This window comes from Fundulus heteroclitus, chromosome 10 (genome assembly GCF_011125445.2).
Source record: "Fundulus heteroclitus isolate FHET01 chromosome 10, MU-UCD_Fhet_4.1, whole genome shotgun sequence".
In the NCBI taxonomy this organism is placed as follows: domain Eukaryota; kingdom Metazoa; phylum Chordata; class Actinopteri; order Cyprinodontiformes; family Fundulidae; genus Fundulus; species Fundulus heteroclitus.
In genome coordinates, this window is record NC_046370.1 from 7,841,597 (window position 1) to 7,867,055 (window position 25,459).

The 25,459-nt window shown below is 38.1% G+C and overlaps 1 protein-coding gene across 2 annotated transcripts in view; it reads left to right on the top strand.

Annotated features, from left to right (window-relative positions):
• Positions 1 to 25,459, top strand: part of LOC105918691 (A disintegrin and metalloproteinase with thrombospondin motifs 14) — an 80,186-nt gene that overhangs the window by 45,945 nt on the left and 8,782 nt on the right. For both annotated transcript variants that reach the window (XM_012853832.3, XM_012853839.3), the window contains exons 7-20: positions 1,731 to 1,836; positions 10,557 to 10,700; positions 10,837 to 10,969; positions 11,190 to 11,303; positions 11,509 to 11,657; positions 13,136 to 13,308; positions 13,477 to 13,610; positions 16,011 to 16,134; positions 16,238 to 16,318; positions 18,547 to 18,710; positions 18,795 to 18,960; positions 22,921 to 23,053; positions 23,214 to 23,421; positions 23,969 to 24,098. In XM_012853832.3, coding sequence (XP_012709286.2) covers positions 1,731 to 1,836; positions 10,557 to 10,700; positions 10,837 to 10,969; positions 11,190 to 11,303; positions 11,509 to 11,657; positions 13,136 to 13,308; positions 13,477 to 13,610; positions 16,011 to 16,134; positions 16,238 to 16,318; positions 18,547 to 18,710; positions 18,795 to 18,960; positions 22,921 to 23,053; positions 23,214 to 23,421; positions 23,969 to 24,098 — 1,959 coding nt within the window. The remainder of the gene's footprint in view (positions 1 to 1,730; positions 1,837 to 10,556; positions 10,701 to 10,836; positions 10,970 to 11,189; positions 11,304 to 11,508; positions 11,658 to 13,135; positions 13,309 to 13,476; positions 13,611 to 16,010; positions 16,135 to 16,237; positions 16,319 to 18,546; positions 18,711 to 18,794; positions 18,961 to 22,920; positions 23,054 to 23,213; positions 23,422 to 23,968; positions 24,099 to 25,459) is intronic.

Below are 25,459 nucleotides of genomic sequence, written 5' to 3' on the forward strand. Positions count from 1 at the left end.
TTCTTTCCTTTTGCATTCTAGCCTATCATGTAGCTTAATACTACAGTCATTACATCCTCCCAACCAATCACGAACGCTGACCCAGGAGCGCTTCGTCGCCAAGCTCCACCCCCTTCAAAGATCTAAAAATAGGTCATTAAGCAACAGCATAAAATGGCCAGGGCTGCACTTGAAATATATGTTTAGAATTTTTTTGATGATTATCGATCAGTATAATTTCTATTTTATAGATATACTTTGTTTCTATATCGTCCAGCCCTAGTCAGTTAGCATTCATGGAGTGTTTTACGGGACTGTAATTAGTGGGAGCTATTTATCTACGAAATAACTAAAACACTGCGCAAGATCGCTGATAAAGTTCATTGAAAGTTTGTTGCAGACCATTTTGACAAGCCAATGGAATAATGTGAAAATGGTGTTATAGTTCAGATGAAACCAAAAAAATTACTTACTGCCCATGTTTGGAGAAATTGCACTGCACATCACCCCCAAAATATCAGTGCCAGTTTAGAGGTGGGAGAATCATGGTGGGGGGTTGTCTTTGTCATTAAATTAGGGAATGATTAATGGCGACATGAAACGAGGCATTCTGGGTAAGAATCTGTAGATGACTTGATGGGCTAGGCAAGACAAATTTTATTTAAGATAAGATAGACTTTATTGATCTCACAGTGGAGAAATTCACGTTTCACATTTGTATAGCACATTTCAATACAAAGACAATGTAAAGTGCTTTACATTATAAAAAGTAGGCAACTAAAACAGAATAAAAGCAAGTTGGAATAAAATGTAGAAATAAAATAAAACAGGGAAAATACAAACTAAAAGCAAACATTAATAACAGTTGGACTACAAAGTTGAACTAATGATGTTTCAGTAAAACAGTTTAGAACAGTTGAAGGCAATCCTAAACAAATGTGTTTTTAATCTTGGTTTAAAGGAACTCAGGCTTTCTGTACTTTTATAGTTTTCTGGAAGTTTGTTCCAGATAAGTGGACCATAGGAACTAAATGCTGCTTCTCCGTGTTTAGTTCTGGTTCTACAGAGTAGACTGGAGCCAGACGACCTTAGTGGTCTGGAGGGTTGATACACTGATAACAAGTCTGTGATGTATTTAGGTGCTAAGCCATTTAGGGATTTATAGACTAAGAGAAGTATTTTAAAGTCTATTCTCTGAGATACAGGGAGTCAGTGTAAGGACTTTAGCACTGGGGTGATGTGCTCTACTTTCTTAGTCTTAGAAAGTAGAGCAAAGTGGGGGATTTTTTTTTTGTTTTGTTGCAAAACTATGATCCCACACACACACCAAGAAAACTATCAATTGGTGGTTCACTAGCAAAATTAAACTGAAAATCTAGGGGAAAGGGATCAGCATCAGCAAGTGGAAAAAAAACTGGTTCAAATCACAGCTGTGCAGCGACACTACTGTCTCCATGTAGGAGACGCCCTAAAGCTGTCATTACCAACAAAGGCTTACCTACAGTATTAATTTCAGTAAGGATATTCAAAACTTATGCCCGGTGCCATTACAATTTATTACACATAACTTAATTTAGAGAGTTAACTCTATTACTGTATTACTTGGGTTCTTACTGACATCTGGTGTTAATTTTACATTAGCAGGTGTGTTTGGACTTTATTTTCTGAGGAAGACGCAAGATACTGTATGTTGTCGGTTCTTCCTTCTTGCTCTTAATTGTTTGGGCTGTATGATCTCTTCTGTTGCCTAGGTTATGCTCCAGTTACCGGCATGTGCCACCCACTGAGGAGCTGCACCTTGAATCATGAAGACGGCTTCTCCTCCGCCTTCGTGGTTGCACACGAAACAGGCCATGTGTAAGTAACCGCCCCATGCCGAAAGACTTAGCTGTCTCTCTTAATATCTGAGAACTTCCAGTTAAGCTGACAGTTTTGCTTGACTGTCTTGTAACTCCTTGCAGTAATCAAGAACATCAATTGAGCTATTAACTTGCCAATCTTAACTTGCATTATTTGATTGTATTTTGGTGGCACTCCAGAACCAGTTTTTGGCATTCTCCTGTGGGAAATACCAGCACTGTCAAAGTTTCAACCATCTGACCCAAACTCTTACCCTCAGGGGAAAATAAATTCGTTAAAACGATCATCTGTAACCCAAGGACCATCGAGGCTCAAGTCTATCTGAATCTGGAGGATGGTCCGACACCACTGTGAGTGTCCACAGTGAAAGGGGTAATACATAAGGAGAAGCTTAGAAGTTGCAGACAAAAAAAAGGTGTAACATTAAGGTTGCATTAAATTTATAGCTTCCCACACGAACCATCCAAATATTTCTGGTGTCAGATGTGTGTCGGATCAGATGTGACACAAGATAAGCGCTTTGCCCATGATGGCAAAAACTATGTTTAGATGAGTTGAGGCGATACTTTAAAAAAAAAAAAAAACGTCAACCAGTGGAACAGTTTCCTAGCAGGATGTTGGTAGAATCATTCTGTGGGTGTTTTGCCACCAGGATTATGAGAACCCAGAAATTCTTCAATTTAACTTGAAATCAAATGTTAGATGATTGAAACTTGGACACACTTTGGTGCTCTAACAAGATAATCTCAAGCAATAACCAAAACTGGTTTTATAATGAATAAAGCGGAGTAACACGGGCCTGCTAACATGGATTATGCGCTTTATTTTAGAGGATAACATTTTTTCTAGGAATCTCACGAGTCATGAGATTGCTGCGGGATTCCTGCAGGATGGGAGGGAACTTAATTAATAATTATGTGATTGGGACGGTACAGGATAAAAATGTTAACAGGAGCAGATTGGAGTAGGAACAAGCAAATAGTGCAGAAAAAAAGAACTGCACGACCCCGAAGCCGATATTGCTTATTACCACTGCTTTTTGTCGTAATTAAAAGAAACACCAGCAGAGAAATTGATTTGCATCATAAGGTTTGACATAACGACACATATTTTAAAGTTAGAGAACTGGTGGGAAAGTGGCAAATGTTATCAAACTTTATGGTTCATGGGAGTCGAGCGTGACGGTGTTACCATCTACAGTTTTTTTTATTCAAGCAATTGAAAACACAACAGTAGTGTCAATGTTTAAATTAAAGTGACCAGACATTCCCGATGTCTGGGGACAGTCCACATTTTGGAAAACTTGCCCCAGCTAAGATGTCACCGGAAATATCTGTTCCCCGATTTCAGACAACAATATAACATTTAGTTAAAGGAAAATCCCAAGTAAAATCAACAAAATTTGAAAAGCTAAACAATGCTGATTGCTGTCTAATGGTTGCTATGTAGGGCTGCCATTGAACTTTGACAATTTCTACATCCTTTTCTTTGTGGGTAGTGGCGAGTCAAACTCAGGTCCTTGTACAGCCTTGTGCATTACAGTTTTAGTTACTTTAAGTTTTTTTCAAGATCAGCTTATATCTGACGTACTTGAATGGCATGTTTTTCCTGTCTATCCCATTGAGATATTTTGCTGAGAGAAATTGGCCTCTGATTTATCTCATACTAATCCCAAGAGTTCCAGGATCCAGAATCCTTTAGTGCCTCTAATTGTGGCAACAGTTTTGTAAAAGACAATTTATGAGATTTTGGTCCCCACAGGATTAAACAAACTCAAATCAAAGGCTGGGTTTTACTACATTTTAAGCTTGATAATATGCAATTACAATTAAGGCCCCAATATGCAATGCTTTGACCCACATATTAGCCTAATTTGAGATAAATTATTAGATTTTCCATGTCAACATACCACACCAAGCGTGTATCGATGGTCTTCTCAAAAACCCGGCTATGTAACTTGAGAGGCGCGGATCCGTCACTCAAAAAGTCATGTGACCTAGAGCGCCCGTTAAACATGAGCTACCACATGCTAGTGGCCTACAGGGGCGCTAAACCTGAAACCTTCAGGTCTAGGCCTCCTACTGACCAAAAGTTACATATTGTTGCTTTAAAGATTAATGTATTTTAGGGCTTTTTACATATATTGTAAAAATGGCGCTGATGCTTGTAGGAGGTGCTGTATATGTTACCCAAAGGGCCTTGCGGTTACAGTAGATCTTTTAAACACACCACACTCATGACTGATTGTCTGCACCCCTCTAAAGCTTTTGAGTTTAAACTTAAAGGTTTTTGCTGTAGCACGTTGTGTCTCCGAGGAGTCATGAACAGCTTCGTCTCGCGGTCGTAAAGCAGAGATATTGTGATATTGTGCCTCTGCCCCATTTCACAGAGCCTTCTTCCCCTTTGTTTAAGCTCTAAAGTGTGATGAAGAGCTGTACCATTTGTGAACCCGGCCTCCTGCTGTGTCACGAGAATCTAGAGCCAGCCAAACACACTTGATTGTCTGTCACATTGCACAAAAGAAGAAAAAGACAAGGTCACCAATGTTTCCATCCATTAGCAGCGGACAGAGGCAGATGCCATGCTGTGCCTATTGGCACTTAAAGGTCTCTGACCTTCAGATCAACAACCACCCAAAGGCTTCTTAGGATCCCCCCCTCCCCATATTTTTCAAGGTTTTTTGAAAGATGTGTCATTGTTCTTTTTGTTATTAAGTTCTTTTGTGATCTTTGTTGACATGTGGACAATTAGTTGTTTGAAGAAAAATACGGGTACATCCTGATGAATTACAACCTCATCTAAAAAGTTGATTTGTTTACGTAAGTTCCTTAAAAAAACTGATATTATATTAAATTTAATTATTATTAAATTTTTTAAAAATTTAAAACATTTATTTCTGGTAATTGTAATGAACACAGATAATAAAAAGCCTGAGCCCAGTCCCCACAAAAATGTTCTTTCACAATAATAAAAAAGGCTGCTGAAAAGTACTGCTCTGTGCATTGTATACATGTAATTGTAAACGCTTCTTTTGCATAAATACATGCATCAGTGCAGTGTGGCTTGGAGGTAAACGGCTTTTCGGCTGTGCTCAGGTGACAAGGAATCCCAGATGTTTTTTTAGTGGCATTTGTCTTGGCAATGGATTCTCTAAGGAGTTTAGGTCAGGTGAGTTTGTTGGCTTGATTGACAGTTTTCTTTTGACAGACTGGACAAATAACAAGTCTGAGATATAGGGATGGGTGCCTTTCACATTTGATAATCATTATCGGTACTCAATGGTACCAAGTTTCAGTACTTTTGTGTATGTTTATGTGGTGATAAATGTTAATCCATTCAATAATAAAATCTCAATATTTTTTCTTTTAATTTAATGCGGGACCGTGTATGTTTTGACCCTAGTATAAGCTTAATTTGAGATATATTAAATGATTTTTCAGGTGAACATACAGCATTTGGTGGGTATTGATGTTCAGTGCGGGACTCCCCTTCCCAAAAACTCACCTATGTAAATTGTGAGGGTCTGGATGGGTCTTGTGAACTCGAGTGCGGCTTTATGGCAGTCTGAGCTCCCCTTAAATATGAGAACTAACCATCTATTCTTTGCATCTTAGAGTCAAAGTTTGTTGTGGTCATAGTTATTATTATAAAATACTGTACAGTAGATATAGTTCACAAACCTGCATGCCTGCTCTTCTCCTCAGATGGTTGAAATAAATAAAGTTATGCTATTTTACAAATTCAAGTATCAAAAAACTACAAATGAAAGTGAAGCAAACTGCTTTGCTGTGAACTACATTTATTGTATATCTTGTGCTTACATGTCAACTTTCTCTGGCAAAAGCAGAGCCTGCCCCACACTGAGTGCATCCCCTGCTGTGGAGAAAAGTTGTGCTGAAGGAGTGGAAGAGGCTTGATTGCACAGAGAATTTTGTGGCGAAGCTGGCCAGCATGTTGCTGGCTGCAGACGACAAGTTGCTAACGGGTGCAGGCGTGGTGACGGTGCAGACTGCAGGAGCTGTAGCCGTAGATCTAGAGTAGTATTCCTGCTGCTGGTCTTGCACTTTGCATCTCAAATATTACAGAGCGTAATCTGCATCGCATTTTGAAAACTGGAGCCATTATTTTCAGCACTTTCCATCAGCCATGCTTGCTTTGTTGGCTGGACCAGTGGCTACTGACATGGTGTTCAGGTCTGGCATGGAAAATCGCTCCCTCCTCCACTCCCTCAGTGTCACAACGATGCGCTTAGGTACCGAAACATGGTACCATTGGATTTTACATGAATAGGTACGTGTGTAGTTCCAACAGAACTACACGGTACCTATAAAAATACAGAATTCGGTACCCATCCCTACTGAGAGATGAAATCTCCAAAAGGCTTGTCAGCAGAGGGAAGCAGGAAGGGTCTTATTTCCTGGCAGGCGGCTGCACTGACTTTGGACTTGATGAAACCTGATGGCTTTGCCTCCACCAACAGGCAAAGAAAATACTGAAATAAATTAATATCTAATAATCATAATAGTTTCAAATGTTGGAATCATGCAAATATTATATTTTTCACTTATAATTTAATTTATTGAGATACACTATTTGAGATACAGGATGTAATACAGGTATTCACCCTGAATGCTTCTAAAATCTAAGGAAAAGCTGGTGATTAGGACAATTAAGCGATCATCGTTTTGCTGAGTGCAAGAGCTTTCATCGGTTTATCTTTTTTCTGTTAACCTTTTTAGGTTCAGGTGTTGGATAAGCAATTACCATCATCATGATTGGCCCAATTGTTCTCAGCGTACAAAGGAAGGAGGGGAAAATTGTGCAATAATTTACAAATGCATCTTGTTGGCATTAATTCCAGCACTGAGTAATTGGTGGCAGTGTTGTTTTTTCCCCCATCATAACGTCACAGAAAACCACCTGGGTAATTTAAAACTTGGCAGAATTGATTGCTTCCACAAACAAATCAGAAAATTTTTAGCAGCTGTTTATTTCAGTGAATTTATTCAGTTTCCAAGTGTAATCCTCTTAAGAATCATGATTTCTGCTCAGCAGAAAGAATCATTTTTGCTTAACTAAGATGTTTCAAAATTGATTAGCTTAATCATAATTGAATAATAAAAAAAAAAAACATCAATCAATGAATGTTCTGTACCTGACCATCATAGTTTCCCATGTATGCTGATGCTGGCATCACTTATTTATGGTTAAAACCAGTCTTACACAGCTAGACGTGGGCTGTTGTAACCGTTGCTCTTTGGTATTTTCAGTCCAAACACGTTCTGGTCAGTTGAATGAAAAAACGAGATGCTCCTGCAGAGTCTGAGTCTGTTTCGTGGAAGCGTAGTGAAATATGCGTAGCCTCTTCACCATAATGTCTTCTTCTTTCATGCAGGGATAATCTTTTGGCTTTATGAACAGGCTCACATAGAAGTGAAGTTGGGTGGATGAATATGTTGCACCAATTATGCGTCTCAGAAAAAGAGACACAGATACATTTTTTTTCACAAGGTTTCTCCTCACAGTTCTGTTTTGATTCAGTGAGAAACTGAAATCAAACTATTGAAAAAAACTGTTTTCTCGTCCTCTCGTAAAATCTGCATTGATGAATCAATGTAGTGATTGGTTATTTATGATCTTTCATTTAAATTGAGATAGAATCTTATCGTATTGCTTATGCTGAACATGCTTGGGATTTATATCATTACAGTTTTTCTGATATAGTTGACCGACATGCTGCCTTTTTGAGATATTTCAGGTCAAAGGACTTGATACCACTTGGTTTGACTCCACATTGTCAGATGTCCTTCACGACCGTAACAAGGCATGGATCAGAGCAAGGAGAACTCCAGCCAAACCAGTGCTTTAACTTTAGTTTCCCAGCTTAAGACAGAGACGGTGTCCCTGCAGAGGACAGACGGTGTTATTTGACAGTCAATATCTCGAAAAGAATCATAGTTCTCTTCATTGCATTCCACGATCTTTGAATGTTGTTTGGTTGCCAAAAAAAAAGAAAAAGAAAAAGTACCCCATAATGCACCGTGCAACCAAAAATCTGCAACTTGCTTATTACGAAGTTTTGGAAAAAGTCCTACCAGTCTAAGCGAGTTAAGAGATGGGTTAGCGAAAAACAGAGAGTGACACTGAGGTGAGGGAGAGACAGGTATTTTCTTCAATGAAGGGTTTCGGGGCTGGAAGCAAGTTCTAGGTTCACCGTGGCGGTGCTCCTTTCTTAATTGTTAGGTGTTAACTGAAAAACTTTTAGAAAGTAATAATAATTATCATAATACACTTTATTTAAAAGCACCTTTCAGAGCACTCAAGGACAATGTACACATTTAACAGGGTGACAACAATAAATCATGATTCAAAAAACTTAATTTGCTGACTGCACTGAGTGGGTCACAATTTTTCTTAGTCTACTGTTAAGATTTAAATATTCACAACTGCTGAGAAACTGGCTGCTACAAACAGCTGCCCAACTAGCTGTCTAAAACAACTCTTTCAAGTCCTAGATTTTTAAAGGGTATAAAATTAAGTGCTTTAATATATTTTGTCCGCTGTATTTGTTCATTGAAACCTAATTAAGGAAGATTTAGCTTGAAGCTCATTGGCATTTTGTTTATGTTCCTTACTCGTTAGGCGTCTGACATGTTGTGCTCCTCTACATGACATTTTACATGGCATCATTTACGACAGCTCCAGTAGCAATCACTGGTTGAATTCAAATAATTTACGTGATTGTATAGACCTTTTTGCATTTTGTTCCTGTCTGTTAGGTTCAGTAAGGCTTCATTTTGATGTGGGTTTGCTCATTAGCTCTGGTATCCTAGAACCGAGGGCTCGTGTAGCTTTCATTGTGAAGAGCTTTTTTTGCATGAATTGTTTGCAATCAAATTTAGACAATATATCATGATTAATGTTCACGTGTAAAACAATGAGGAAATTAATAATATTTAGTATGAATAGTTCTTGTAAAACAACATAGTGTCTCATAAATCAGTCTGCGTTTATCTCCAGCACTCTCCTTTCGTGTCAGCTTGACTTCCAGGGTTTTGATGCAGATTGGGAGATTTTTCACTTGATTTTTGTTGATTTCGTTTGTTGTGTTTGTGAATTAAACGGAAATGGCTTACATGGGATGCATGGTTAATTTTAAGAATTAAAATTCCTATTCCTACATAAAATACTTGACCTTTAGCGGCCAGTTTAACTAGGGTTAGATCTGATGTGTCTTTGGTAGGGTAAAGCATTAAATATAACTTCAGCAGTTAAAATAATTTCTTTAAAGGGCAAATATCATGCCTTTAAATCCCTCCTTTTCACATTCAAATCTTTCATTTTTGGTATAAAGTAGAACTGCAATGCTTTGGTCAGTGAAGCCTTCAAATGTAAATAGACACTATGGTGGTGCTCTAAAGAAACTATAGACAAGCACACAGCAAGCATAATAATATTAGCAGCTTTCCGCTTTGCTGTGTCCTTTGTTTCCATACCCAGAAGGAACTCAACCTTCAATCAGATGAGGTCTCTGGACAAATCCCTCTTCATTACTGGCAAAAATGACTGAAGCATTGATCCTTGAAGTGCTTCGCATAAACAAGGATTACTTCCCCCACTGGTGTGGGTACGTTTCCATGAAAAATTAAGTTTAACCGGGCACTTCAACAAGGTTCTGATAATGGGGGCCGGTAGGAACAATCTGAACAGCTTAAAAAATATGACCCAAAAACAATATGTATGTAAACAAAAGTTTTGAAGACTAAATTTAACTTTTTTGTTCTTTCAGAGGCCCCAAGCACACAATAAAAGGTATTTAAGTGTGGAAAAGGTGGAACTTGTATGTGGTATGTCCTGTTTAAAAATATTACTTTACAATTTTACAGCTCAGACAAAAATAATATTATCAAATTATATTTATTAACAGAAAACCTATCCACACCAACCTGGACCTTTGTTATGAAGTTATTGGTCTCTAACCCTAAATATTGGTTGTGTTGCCTATGGCAGAAACAACTAGCATTTCTTTTCTTATCTTGTTATAGTTAGGATTGACTTTTCCACTCCATAAATGAAATTGTTGTTTTAAAACTGTAGTCTGTATTTAGTTATGTCATCTTGGTCTGATATTAAAATTAGTTTGATGAACTGAAATTTTTAAATGAGACCAAAAAAAATATAAAGAAGGCAAAAACAGAAGAAATCTACAGGAAATCTATAAAAAACTATTTTCACAAATAAAGATAAAACTATCAACAACAAATATTGCCACATTTACATGAAAAATTGTTTTTATATGTTACCCCATACAACAGTTTAGCAGCTGCGATCTCTTGCGCAACGGTGTTTGTGCTGTCATACAACAGGTTGTTGCTGCCAAACTGTTTTATTGCTGCTAAAGCTGCTGCATATTGTCCTAATGTTTTGAATTTGCTAAAATACTGTTAAATTATGAAACTGCTTAAACAGACTTCGCTGTACCGTACGCTTGCACAATGCAATGACAATAAAAGTATTCTATTTTTTCTGTAATAAATACAACGCTTGGTTGCCTCATAAGTCGTAGCACTGTTTTGTTATCTAATAAACTGCTAACATGAATCATACTCACATGCGTTATTGTCTATAAGTCATTATCATGCGCCAGTTATAAACAGGATGCAAATGTATTCAGCAATGCACACGTTCTTGTTTAATGAGCTTGTTTTGGCCCTTAGGCTGGGTATGGAGCACGATGGCCAGGGGAACCGCTGTGCTGATGAAACCAGTATGGGCAGCATCATGGCCCCGCTTGTCCAAGCAGCTTTCCATCGTTATCACTGGTCACGCTGCAGCAAACAAGAGCTCAACAGATACATTCAGTATGTCCTGTTTCTCCTATTCCACTTTTTTATAATGTTTTCCTGGTTCCATTAGAGCTCAAAGCTCTTGCTTTACCCAAATTATCCCTCATGATATGTAATATTTCGGCCTAACTCATTTTAATCTTTTTCACAGCTCCTATGATTGCCTACTGGATGATCCCTTTGAACACAAGTGGCCCAAGCTTCCTGAGCTTCCAGGGATAAACTATTCAATGGACGAGCAGTGCCGCTTTGATTTTGGCATTGGGTACAAAATGTGTACAGCTGTGAGTCCTGCTTACCTGGATAAATTTATTGTATTGACTAACGAAAGTCATTCTTCTCTGAGTGAGTTGGAATGCCTGATTTAAATCTTGACATGTAAGATTATCAGAGAAAGAAAATATCGGCTTGATACATATTTTTTACTTATAGCAAAAAGGAAAAAAAAAAACCAGTGTTGTGTAAATGCTATTATGTAAATTCTGAAATATGTTCTTCATTTAGTTTCGAACCTACGATCCTTGCAAGCAGCTGTGGTGCAGCCACCCTGACAATCAGTATTTCTGTAAAACCAAAAAAGGTCCTCCTGTGGATGGGACAGAGTGTGCACCTGGAAAGGTAGGACAAGTCTACGAAAGAGACAGATTGTTTTGCTTTTAATTTGTTTACTGATTGGTAATAAGCGGAATTATCTCGGGATGCCGAACATCCAAAAGGACGTACTTTTTTCAGAAGACTTCATTATTGTGTTTTTCTTTACATATTTTAAACTTTCATCCCTTCTGTTGTTCAGAGATACCTTTCATCTTGTCTCATCTTTCAGTGGTGCTTCAAGGGTCATTGCATCTGGAGGTCCAGCCAAGAGCCGCAGGGGCATGACGGAAACTGGGGCTCCTGGTCAAAGTTCGGGTCGTGTTCCAGGACGTGTGGAGGTGGAGTTCGCTCCCGCAGCAGACAGTGCAACGACCCTCCGTGAGTGCTGAAGCAGTGATGAGACTGAAAACAGGGTTATGACCTCTAAGTTGGTTTGCTACATAATTAGAGTTTAGGCATTCAGATCTTGGAATTCTCATGCATTATTTGATGCAATTAGTAACTTTACATGAAGGAAATAAAAAAAACTCAAACCTGTTGCACATGACTGCATGTGAAAAGCCCAACCCGTGGCAGCCAGTCAAATAAAACAAGACTTTTAAGTTCTAAGGAAGGAAAGGATTATCTCACCCTGTAGACTGACATTCAGTATTCAACTGCAGCTATTAAAGCAGCTCCATGGGGGCTGCCCTTCTCAAAAACTTCCTAATGTAACATGAGAGGGTCGGGTCGGTCGCCGATTGGGTCATGTGACCTAGAGCGGCACTCTGGGTCACATGACCCATTCTAGGTTACGACTACAAAACAAAACAGATATGAAACTTACCTGATCAGACGTATTTTTGGTTCTCTGATGTAGGATTTAATCTAGAGGAGTGGATGTGGCCTTGTCTCTACAAGTAACTTAGGACCTCTCAGTCTGTTGGTCCAAAGTGGTCCGTTATCAGATTCCAAAACACAGAGGGAGACTGGTTCATTTAGCAACAGTGCAGTGTTACCAGTGGCCTTCAGGGGGCACTAAACCTGAAAGTCACAGGTCTAGCGCTCCTAGTGGCGAAACGTTTCACGACGTTGCTTTAAACAGAAAAGAAAACAGAACACAGATACAGTCCCCAACATTTCTAGCATGGTTTACGCCTTTGGAAAGACTTGCTTCCAAAAAAAAAAAAAAAAAAAAAAAAAAAGTTTCCCCAAGTCCCTGTTTGAATAAGTTAACCGGATACATAAACACTGGAAGTGTGCATGCACAGCCAGCAAGTGGAAGCTAACACGCCTTCATGTAAGCGCATCAAAATGATACACATGTGGGACGACCAAGAGATAAGGCAATACCCCCATAACTTGAGGGACAGAGGGGGTGAAAGCAGCACCAAAACTCTGACAGATCCTTGCCCTTCGGTGTGTATGGCAATGATTGTTTTTTTTTTTTTTTACAGTCCTGCAACTCCCACAGGGATCAATTTTCTTTAATCTCCTTTTTCTGAATACATAATGTATTGACTACTGTCAGGAAGGAAGGACGAGTTTACCCAGTATAACAAAAAGTGGTTCTGAACAGGATTACCAGTTATAGCTTTAACGAAAAGATAATGCATCTTTTAAGTATATTGCATGGTAAACACATTTTTTTTTATTTCTTTCATATTTGACTCTAGGCCAGAGAATAGGATTCCCAAACAATACAATGCTTTTAACTTCAGGATATTTGGATAAGTAATAACAATAAAACAATTTTTATGCGAAATATGTCATTTGTCTGTATTTTATGTCTTTTAAAAACATTTTGAAATATTATTGTTTAAAATAATAATTGTTGTGAGTATTATAACACCTCTGCTGTTTGGGTTATGGGTCAGGCCTGCCTACGGTGGTCGAGAGTGCCCAGGCTCTGCCTTTGACTACCAGATGTGCAACACTGAGGAGTGTGCTGGCCCTTATGAGGACTTCCGGGCTCAGCAATGCATCCAACGGAGCAACAAATACCACAACAACATCAAGCACACCTGGCTGCCGTATGAGCACCCAGATGGTGAGTCTGTAAAGATAGCTGGTTCTACCTGTCAGGAGATAAAATCTTCTCCCCCCGTTTTGAATTTGTGTATCTGCTGTGTGTTTTATTTGTGGATGCAATTTTCCAGAGCTGAAAGATACGTTGGCAGACCAAAGTCTGTATTGATGTTGGTCGGTGTGTTTCCAGAGGCCCGCAAATGCGAACTAAGCTGTAAGTCGAAGGAAACCGGAGAGGTGGTGTTCATGAACCAGGTGATGCATGATGGGACGAGGTGCAGCTACACGGACCCCTTCAGCGTATGTGCTCGAGGAGAGTGTCTGGTGAGTGAAACAGTCAACTGAAAGAGAAAAAGAACAATAATATGCCATAAAAAGACTTAAAGCCTGTATAAGGAATGTCCCTTACCTGAGATTGGGCTACAGTGGGCATTAAGGGCATTAATCGACAGCTTTACTGTAGCTCCCCCTTGTCTAAGGCTGAGCGGAACGGCCCCACAGAGGAAGCTAATTTAAGCTGCTCGTATTTGCGTTGCTTTGAATTTGTTCAGTCATTGTCCATACAGTATTACAATATTATAGATGATGGTTGGGATGTGAATCGAGAGGTTTAATCATTTGCTCTGCTCGTTCTTCGCCATGATAGACCATAGCCACCCCTGCATGCCTGCTGACAATGCCCCAATCCGTCTATCCGTCTCCCGCTCCATCCTACCATCACTTGTGAAAAAGACACCAAGACACGTGTTCTCGCTTAAGGATGCAAAATCATTGATTGCCAGCTCGGACTAATCCTTTAAAAGAAAATCACTTCAGGATTGAGTTGTTTTTAAATGAAAGTCATATTTGAAACTAGATGGCTGTAGTTCATGTCTTTAACTGAGGAACTTAGGAACAAAATTCTTCTTCTAGCTGCTAAATGCAAAAGGTTTACCGGAGTCAAAATTTCCCCCTTAGTTCTTCTTTACCTGCAAAATAAATAAAACAATACAAAGTAAGCAGTGTTTAGGAGAATAAATAGTAAGAGCTAAGATATGGTAACCTGTTGCTTCAAAAAACATTTGAGTCATCATTACTTCAAATGGAATATTTTACTATAGTAGAATATAATATAGTATAAAAAATAATTACAGGTGCACCTCACTGAGTTATGTTATCACTAAATTGTTTATTTCAGTGATTTACTTAAATAGGTGAAAGTCCTATATGGCTTCATTATAGACAGAGGTGATGATGACGGCGTAGAGTTAATGAAAAGCAAAAATTTAATTTATCAGAAAAGCCCAGAAAAAAAACATTTTCTCAAAAATGTTATCTAATGGTATGTTATGGCCTATACAATCATGGGGAATCCTTTTCAGAAGTCCTTCAACAGGATAAGCCCCAGAAGACCATTGCTAAAGGCTGTTTACATAGTGTTATGTACAACCATATTAATAGAACATTTAGTGGAAGGAAAAAGTGTATTTTAAAATGTTTAAAATCAACAGAAATAATTGCAGCCTTGAGAGGTCCTAAAGTCTTCTTTTTAGATAGAAGTAAAGTTCCATTAGGAAATAAAAGGTCCCAAAGTTTGGAGACAGCTTGGAGAGGTACAGCACACCAGGTTCTTGAGATCCAGTGCAAACAGTCTGTATAATCTGCTGTATAATCTTGTTTGTCAGATTAGAAGTACCTTTTGAAAAAGCAGGCTTTATGCTGGTTTTAAACAATCTTTTCATTAACCCTCCATTTCTGCATGAAAAATGATGCTTTTATATTGGTCTGATGCAAAATTCTATTTTTAAATGCTGTATTTTTATTATCTGGAGATGGAGAAAAATCACAGTTAACAGAAATCAAAGCATTAAAACATTATCAGTCTGTTTTAATCTTTATGTGTTTCCCTTAGCGAATTGAGTTACTGAAATAAATCAACTTTTAAATAATGTTCTTATTCATTGACTATGACTCTGTACTGCACAGTATATGGAAATATTTATCACTTTCACACTATTTCTATGTTAAAACATTGACTGGTCTGTAGCATAAATATTTTCTGAAAAACTGAATTTTGAGTTTTATTAGCTGTGAGCCATCATCAGAATTTTTATATAATTTGTGTGTTTTACTTTTTGAGCAAAAAAAAAAAAGCCCTTTTCCAAGATAATTTGTTGGGATGCACTTGTATTGTAAAAAACAGTAATTTGGTCTGAGTTTAAGTCCCAGCCAATTTGTGTTATTTTTCACCAGACGTCATTATTTTCATGCTGTAGATTTTTCAAAGAAATGTGGAATATGGTGTGTGTTTGTGTTTGTGTGTGTAAGAGCAAGATAGTATTTTCACAAATTACCTTCACGTTTAGTGCTGTGCTTTTGATGAAATTGTTATATATATATGTTTTTGTGCAGACTGCAAATAGTCTGTGCCGACATTTTACTCTCCTCTGCACTTCTAGTCTGTGTACACTGAGTGTGTTTTATTCTGTTATTCACCTTGAACATAAAGTGTGAGGCTTTAATCTTTGCATGAAAAGGCTCAATGTTTTGTTTTGGCTACATTAGATGTTATGTCTGTGTCAATCCCAGAACAACGTCATCTTAAAAGATTCACCATGAAAGCCAAAGATGAGCCTTGTCCACACATGACATAATTTTCCCATGTGTGTTTATATTACATAAGTAATCACAGCGTGTACAAAAGTCGTTTTGATTTGATTGTCTGTCTGAACGCTTTCTTTGCAGCACGTAGGCTGCGACAAGGAGGTTGGCTCTTACAAAGATGAGGACAAATGTGGAGTTTGCGAGGGCGATAACTCCCACTGTCGGACTGTGAAGCTTACGCTCACTAAGACCCCCAAAAAGAATGGTAAACTCAAAATTAGATCCAGTAATGGAGGCAGAAATAAATTGTGGTTTTAAGGCCCCACAGTTTGCTGCACTGAAACGAGCTGTTCTGTTTTTACTTTAAGGAATGCTTAAAGTGTTTGATATCCCAGTGGGAGCCCGACACATAATCATTGAAGAAAACAGCACGTCCCCCCATTTCATTGGTGAGTATATCTACAATCCTCTTTCTGTTATGAAAGTGTTTAATACTGTTGGTCTACATCCAACAAACTGAAAATATAAAACACATTCTCCTTTAGTTCACAGGATTTTTTTAAGGCCCACAAATAATCTAACTCTTACTAATTGTGTAAATTCACAACACCAAATGTTTATGTTTTATTGGAATGGAATCATTCATGGTTTTAAAATTATTTTACTAATAAAAGTCAGAAAGGTTTGTAGTGCATTTTTATTCAGCCTTCCTGAGTCATCTGTGTCCTCTCAATGGCTTCTGAGAAACTAAAATTAGGACAGATTTGTTGAGAGCACCAGTAAGGGTTGTTTTTTTTATTGACAGAATATCCCACATGAGCAGCAAATCCCTTCAGCTCCTCCAGAGTCATCATGGCCATCTGAAATGCTTCTCTGATTAATGCCTGCCACGTCTTTCAGTTTAGGTGGACAGCTACTGTATGACTTTAATGCAGCCACTTTTTTTACATTTTCATCCATACATGATGGATTGAACAGTGTTTAAAGCTTGGGATATAGTTTTCTAACCTAAAGCCACCTTACACTTCTCCAAGAATCTCTCTCTGACCTGTCTGACGTGGTCTTTGGTCTCCATCATGTTGTCTGTTCACTATTACCCTCTGACAAACCTTTGAGGCCTACACACAGAACAGCTACGATTATCCTGAGACTAAATCACACGCATGTGATTCGATTTACAAATGTTTCCGGTTTGAAAATTAGGTGACCTTTGAAGGCATTTGGTTGAACTGAAATTTGTATAAGTAGAAAGTTTAAAATTAGACGGAAACAACTGCCTCTATACTTTTCTGAATTCTATTTGTTCAAATAAATTTGAAAACAATGAATAATATTCCTTCTACTCCTTAAGTATAGCCCACTTTGTCTTTCTGGGAATCATAACATTTACATATTAAACACGAATAATTTAATAGCTGCTCCCTAATCTTCCAAAGATTAAGAGGATGGACATTTTTATTTTGACTACACCCAAAAGTTGATTTAAAATTGTTGGTGGAGTGAAAAGTCGGCGAGGACAGACCTGGACGTCATGCTCTGATCGGCTTGTACTAAAACGGGCCGCAAATGGGCCGTTTATATAAAATAGGCAGCAATGATAATTAAGTACCCCACCATCCAAGGGCAGATGGGCATGTAGGCCTAATTTTAGGTCTCAGAAATAATAAGTAACATTCTTGTGCAAATTCTCAGTCATCCGTATCATGGCAACCAGAAACAGGCGTTTATACGTGGCAGCCGTACTTTAGCTCGTTTTTTCTGAATGAAGACGTTTCGACACCTATCCAGGAGTCTTCGTCAGTTCTGGCCGGCTCGCATTTGTGCAACGTATAGATAGAGCGCTGTTGTTTTTAAGCATACGGAGGCCCGTCCGAGCCGCCAGAATTGACAGACTGCTGGTTAGGTGTTGAAACGTCTTCATTCAGAAACACTGAGCGAAAGTCTGTTTGTCTTTAAACCTGTCTGTAATAGGTCGAATTGTTATATTTTGTGATTAGAAATAGTTCATCGGTGTATGACATCCCTGTCTTTCCATCAAATCCAGCCATTCAGTCTACAGCAGAAAACTTGCGCCTAAAACTTGTCAAATTCACAAGTTTTCTTGTTGATTTAAAAGCATAGAAAATGCCAGGTCAATGTATAGCTGAGGAGTTGACAAGGCAGATAAATGCCTGGTATGCTGGTACACATAATTACAGTGTGATACTTCAGTTCATCGCCTCCTCTTTTTATCTGAACTTGTTGCCTGAAACTGAAATCCGAGCGATATCTGCATTCTGCCTGTTGCTAGAACCTAATATAATCTTGCTTGACATTTATGTCCTACTAGTTGATATAATTTTTTATTTCCTGACACGTACGTTTTAAATGGGAGAGCAGGCAATTTTTATGCCATAAGAATAAAGTTAGACTCTCAGTGGCATTTATCAGAATCTTCTTTTTCTCTACTTTTTTTCTTCCTTCTGGCTTTTAACTGCTAATGTAAAGCACAGATGGTACTTAGCTTGAAGGAATTAGTAGCGGATCATCAGAATTGCTAAAATGTCAGAATACATGCAGTGAGGCTTCCCACTTTGAGAAAATATCAACTATATCATTATAAAAAGACAATCACATGGCAAGCATATTTTTCTTCCCTCTATATCTTAATTAAATGACCTTTTTCCTCAATACTCAGCTGTGAAGAATCAAGTTACTGGGCACTTCATTTTAAATGAGAAAAGTGAAGATGCTGAATCAAAGACCTTCATCGAAAACGGTTTACAGTGGGAATACTCTATTGATGGAGGAAGGGAGACCTTAAAAACAGCTGGTCCTCTGCATGAAGGCATTGTGGTTCTGGTGAGTGAGGCTAAAACCAACACTTCCTGAAATGTTGACCGGCTTTACAGATTTCTCTGACAACCTGTCTTTTACTTGTTGCAGGTCATTCCACTGGAAGAAGATGTCAAAATTAGCTTGACTTATAAGTACATAATACACGAGGACCTGTTGCCACTCATTACCAACAACAACGTGCTTCTTGCCGAGCTGGACACGTACGAGTGGGCGCTGAAAAGCTGGTCTCAGTGTTCCAAACCTTGTGGCGGAGGTCAGTGAGTGTATGTGGAAAAAGAGCAATGTTTGCATCTTCAGATGATTGTTTTGACAGTAATTATCCGCCGATGCGCTCTAAAAACTGAGTTCATCAGCAACTGAGAATCTCCTGCCACTGCTTATTATTAATCCAGCTAAAAATAACCTGCTTTGGATGCGTTTGCTAACAAAATCCTGGTTTAAATAGGGCTTCTCTCGCACTGGGCTGATTAAACTCAACAAGGTTGGGTTATGGGTTTCACTGAGCATGTTGTGTTACGTTTTTAACCCTTAGATTAGGTAAAAGCCCCTAAAGTTGGAAGTTAAAGCTACCAAAGGGTGGCTTTACAAGCATAGTGCACACCTGGATCACTAAATAGGTATTTCTTGTGTTAAAATAGCCGATTCTGATTTTTCCGAATCTGAACAAATTCTGAACAAATGATCAGATCTTTTCAGAATAAAGACCTCATAATGTCTAATAAGACTTTGATTTCAAATGTTTTTTACAATATTTACTTTACAAAAATATTTTAAAAAGTGTTATGCACTCATGCCAACCACTTTAGATATACCTGTGCGATTACTTGTTAATACAATCAATCAGCCAATGAAATTTGCTGGAGGAGCGATAACAAATGTCTAGCTTCTCGTGGAGTCTGTTGTAGCCTTTAGGCATCTAGATGTGGTGAAAACAATTATTTTTTAAATTCCACCATTTTCACTTTTTTTGTCAGTGTTATGCACTCCTGTGATTGAGGGCATGTTTGCAGATCAAACCAAAGGATTGTAACAAATAGGAAATGATAGAAAGTTTTCAAAATCAGGTAAAACAGAAACGCCTCCATTTACTTGCAGAAAACAGATCCTTCTTGTGAACAGGTTTACATTTCCACCTACTAACATTTTTATTCAGTGAGGCCAAGTGTGGAAATAACACCAGGAAGCACAGCAGATTCAATCATGCCATTTTAATTTGCTTTCTGCTTGACGGCAGTTATGTCGAAGGTTATTTGTTGTCATTTCTCTCATACCCACTTAGCTGGATAGACTTTCACAAACACAGTTTGATAGGTAGATGAGCACGTATCACTAACTTTATAATTAAGCTTTTCTCCAACTTTGAATGAACATACATTTTAAATTAAACTCACATTCTTTCTATAAGCACCTGGAACCAATGTAAATCCAACCGTCTCTGTCATGATGACTTGCCCTGTCAGTAGTATTTACTTTCCAACTATTCTCCTGACATGCTTTTGTTGTAAAGTGCTCGCCACGCAACCATTTTGATCCAGCAGAATGTCCCATTTGGTGCAGCATGGACTTCCACCCTTGTGTGTTACATAAACAAACTGAATTGTGGCGGTTTCAACCATAATGTGACAGCAAAGATTATGATTTAGCATCAAATGATATGTTACATTCTTGGCTTTAGGAATGTGGCAAAAAGGAAGTGAAATAATTCATTGGGTTGAGTTGACTGTCAGATTTGCTGCAAGATTGCATCGATTATAGTGACTGGTCAAGGAAGAAGCAAAATTAGGTAAAAGGATCAGCTTAGTGGAGACATTAGAAATCTTTTAATATTTTCAGATAAGGGTTCAATATGTGTTAATAGTTTGGGACATCACAACTTCCTGGAAGGAGCAAGGAGGAAAACTCCTCTGACTTTTAACAGTGTTTCTATGGAAAACCTCCATAGATCCATAAGAACATACATTTGGGAAGCTACATTGATTTAGCTCTTTATTAGGTAAAGAGCTAAATCAATTTGCTTACACAAAAAGCAAATCAGGAAATGCGTTGGCGGCAACCCAATGTAAGCCAGTAGAATGGAGAGGAAGTGGTTTGAAAAGCGCCATTGCTGTTGGTGCCAGAAAAGGACTTTAAGTTTACAGTGATTTGTCCGAATTAGACAAAAATATCCAGCGAGAAGAACACCAGAACAGGTACCACTCCTGTTTATTTGCTTATTTATTTATTTATTTATTTATTTCAAACATATTAACTTTCACATTCATATACAATGAAACATGTTCACATGTTATTTAAAAAAAGGAGGTAGGCAGAAGTAAATACTTGTATGGCCCTGTACCTTTCTTTACCTGTTACCTTACATTACATGTTATTCTTGAACAACAGAAACAAAACAAAAAGAAAACAATAGAAACAGGACAACACTGTTTCTTTTACTAGAAGAGACCTAAGATATCCATAATTTTTCTCAAGCATAGAATCTATAAAGTACGTTTACCCAAATAATAAAATTTCTTTTAAATCAGAAAAGCAGAACAAATGGATCTCCATCCTTATATGTATTCAGAATTTGCATTTTATATTTTCTTTGGACCTGGCTCATATTTTTAACTTTCTTTTGATTCCATAATTTAAAACCTGCTATTAAAATGCACATACCTGGAACAACCTAAAGTAGTTTTGACATGATGGCTTTTCCCTCTTAAATCATATCCTCTATCCCTTTCTGCAAGCAGTTTCATCAACTTATTAGGAAATAAATTATTGCCTCAGTTAAATATTATTTTTGCTCTTTAAATTCAACCAATTCTGGAAATTTTCATAGCTGCTGTTTTTTTTTAAAACCTGTTGGCTGAGGTAGAGTCCAGACAGACTCACCAAAATTGGACAACAGACTGAAATAACAGTGTGTTTTATTGTCAGCTGCAACACTAAGATAGCAGGATCAAATTTGCCACAAGAAGGATGAAAGTATTGATCCATCCTTCCATGTATCAAGGTTGATGGTGTAATGGTGTGGAGAATGTTTTCCTGATGCAATTTAGTCCCTTACCACCAACTGAGCATTTTTGAAACAAAACAACCTAACTGTTCATTGCTGCCAACCATTTTCTTCACTTTACGACCACAGTGTAGCCGTCTTATGGTAGCTACATCCAGCAGCATAATGAACTATGTAACAAAGCTCAAATCACCTTGAACTTGTTTCTTGAACATAACAATAAGATCGCTGTATTCAAATGGCGTCTGCATTCACTGCATCTCAATGCAATAGAGCACCTTTGGGATGTGGTGTAACAAGATCTCCACATGATGGATGTGTAGCCAAGAATTCAGCAGCAACCATGCAAAGCTATTATGTCATTATGGACAAAATTCTCTAAGGCAGGGGTGTCAAACATACGGCCCGCGGGCCAGAACAATTTAGTTCGGCCCGGTGAATAGTTTTAGTATGATTCATGCGGGGAATATCTCAAATGATATGGACACTACAATGGAAAAATAGGAGAGGAAAGGAAGAACAAGAAGGAAAAAAAAGAAAAGGTGAAAGAAAGAGGAGATAAAAGGAAAAGAATGATAAAACAATTATTGAAAAAAACTTTGTTTAATTGAAAATCTGCAGTTCCTATATTGTCCACGAGGGGTGCTGTGTTTTAATCAGCAGATGGTAGCACTGAGCTTCAGATGCGGAAAATTTATTTTAAATCATTTCTTAATTTTTATCTGTTTGATGTATTTTGTTATGCATGACAGTGTTTTTAAGTTCCAAAAAATGTGAATAAATGTTTTTCAACATTGTACAATCACTGTGTTCAGTTCCTATGCATAATGCACTTAAGTAAATGTTTAACTGAGTAAAAGTATTGTTGAAATTGCACATACTTTTCTTAAAAACGCTGAGGTTATTCATAATATATTGTGTAAAAGTTAAATTAATTTATTTATAAAAATCAACAACAAGTCCACTTTTATTAGTTCTATTTAATCTTGCAATGAGTTTACTCATGTGGCCCTCTTGAGATCAGATTAAGCTGTATGCGGCTCCTAAACCAAAATGAGTTTGACACCCCTGCTCTAAGGAATATTTCTGACACTTTATAGAATATATTGCCCTCAAGTGTTTGGGTTGTTTCCATATTTCAAATATTTTACAAAAAGTAAAATGTCCTGTGTGTTCAGATTTTGAGACCTTTTTCTTTTCTTTCTTCTTCCTTAGGTATACAATACACAAAATATGGATGCAGGAGGAAGAGTGACGGTCGTTTAGTCCATCGAAACTTTTGTGAAACAAGCAAAAAGCCGAAACCCATCCGCAAACGATGCAACGTGCAAGAGTGCAGCCAACCTACGTAAGTGAACCTTAGTCAAAGATTACACTGCCCTTGATGTCCAACTTAATGTAGAGCAGGACGCCCACATAGCCATGACTCATCCCCATCTCACATTATATGAAATAATTGTAAACATGTGGAAGGAAACCCTTTTTAATGCATTTGCTTTTGCCGGTAGGTGGGTGGTGGAAGACTGGAGCCCCTGCAGTAAGACCTGCGGGAAGCTCGGCTATCAGACCAGGGTGGTGCAGTGCATGCAGTCGCTCCAAAATGGCACGAGCAGGGCTGTCCACAGCAAGCACTGCACCAGCGATCGCCCGGAGATGAGGAGAGCGTGTAACTACACTGCATGTCCTGCTCAGTGGAGGACCGGGGCGTGGTCTCAAGTAAGAAAAAATATTTCTAAAATCAGAAGTACACTGGCAATGGGATCAGTTGTTAGTAAATGACACGTGCAGGTATTATAAATAGTCGTTTGATCAACATAGTATAATTTTAGTATCTTTTTTATTATTAGAATCAAAACGACAGTTACAATTAACTGAAAACCATCTGGAGATGATGCAGATTTTGTCACAAAGGTCTAAATGCTGAACGTTTTCCACCACTGACTAAACACACTCTTTTAAAGGGTGAATTTTTCTGCTATTTTAGTGTAAGATTTTGCTACTGAAATAGAGGATATATTTATTTTAGTCCTTTTACACATCTTCCCAGATTTGGAAGGAAACTACCTGGAATTCTTTTAGTCCTACTTAGTGGTTCCATGTTCACTATTTATTATTCAACACTATTGACTTCAAAAGGGGATTTAGAAATATTTTGTGAAGGCCAGGTAGAGCCTTATGACAATTATAATTCCCCCCAAAACAACAAGTAGAATCAACCACACTGAGTCTGCTTGTACTTTTTACTTTGCATGTTGTGTGGCAGTGCTCGGTGACCTGTGGAGAAGGGATTCAGCAAAGGCAGGTGGCTTGCAAGGCCAGCGACAGCATGGTCACCGACTGTGAGGGCGAGAAGCCAGAAACTGTCCTCATCTGCAAACTAAGTCCGTGTCCAGGTGAGATTTGCTTAAACGTCAATAAGAAGTTGTTTGTTACCAATCTGAGAAAAAACTATGCAGAAGAAAACAAGTCAATTACACACTGGGATATTCCACATACAATGGAACGAAAAGTGAGCACATGGGAAATAATGAACATTACAAATTGAGTGCATTTTTATGTTATTGTGCTCCTTTTCTTAAGTCGTGGGTTCAGGTGGGAAGGAAATTGGCTTCTCAAGAAGTTAAGACTGCAAAACGAAAGTGGAGACACACTCCGTGACTTTACTGGTACTGCAAACGGTGCCATGCTTCATTGCAGTCATATTTCTTTGTGTTTTCTGATAGCATCCAAGCTCATTGAGGCATGTAGCTGTTAGAGATGGCTTAAGGTGGTTTCAAGTCTATCATTGTTGCAACTTATTGTGTTCAAATACAACAAGCAAACACAAAGCAGAACATATTTTTTTTGTGGGACTGAATTGTTACCAGCACAATACACAGAGTTGCTACTTTTAGTGTGCCTGTGCAATTTCTCAGTTATCGGGGTCACCGCAACAGCAAACAGGCTTAAATCGGAGGCAACTGGACCTTTCAGTTCTTTCTGAAAATGTTTTGACACCTATCCAGGAGTCTTTGTCAGATCTGGTGGCTCGCACTTCAGCAACCTACAGTTGGTGCGCTGCTGTTTTAAAGGACATGGAGGACCATCCTCCTAACGCATTCTAAGCCAGAAGCAAATCAATGACCCACCCGTCACTGTCCTGGGTCGTTAGAAGCTATTGATTGGTGTGAGTGGAGTACTTGGTCACCTGAATCATGACGAGACTGCTGATTTAATCGCTTTGGAAACCATTTGAGTGTGGTTAGTGCTTCCTTGAGACACACAGGCTTTAATTATTCAAATTAGGTCAATGTTATAAACTAAAGTTTTCTTTTCAATCATGTGTATTATTGCAACAGCAAATGTATGCTTGAGTGCAGTGTTTGGTTGACTTTTATGTTTTTAATGACATGCATTTAAAGTCTGCTTGGCAGTTATGTAAAAGGTCAGTTGAATATATTAAACTGTCTTTTATGAGAGGTGAGAAGAATCTCCGTTGACATCCTAAGATTTGACTATATATTGGAGTTTTATGTTTTCCTTAAATCCTACATCCATTTTACAAATGCCCACTTACTTTGAAGTGATTTATACTTCTGCTTCACAGTTTAACTGCTGTGGAATAGTATAATAATGCCCAGGTTATGGCCACAGTGCATCAGGCTGTAATTAGGATGAAGACTGCATTGAAATCCCTCTAAAGTGTTTCACAGTTACTTCTGATGTGCAGTTACATCCTTTTAAGTAATTTAATGTTTAATCAAATACCTCTCGG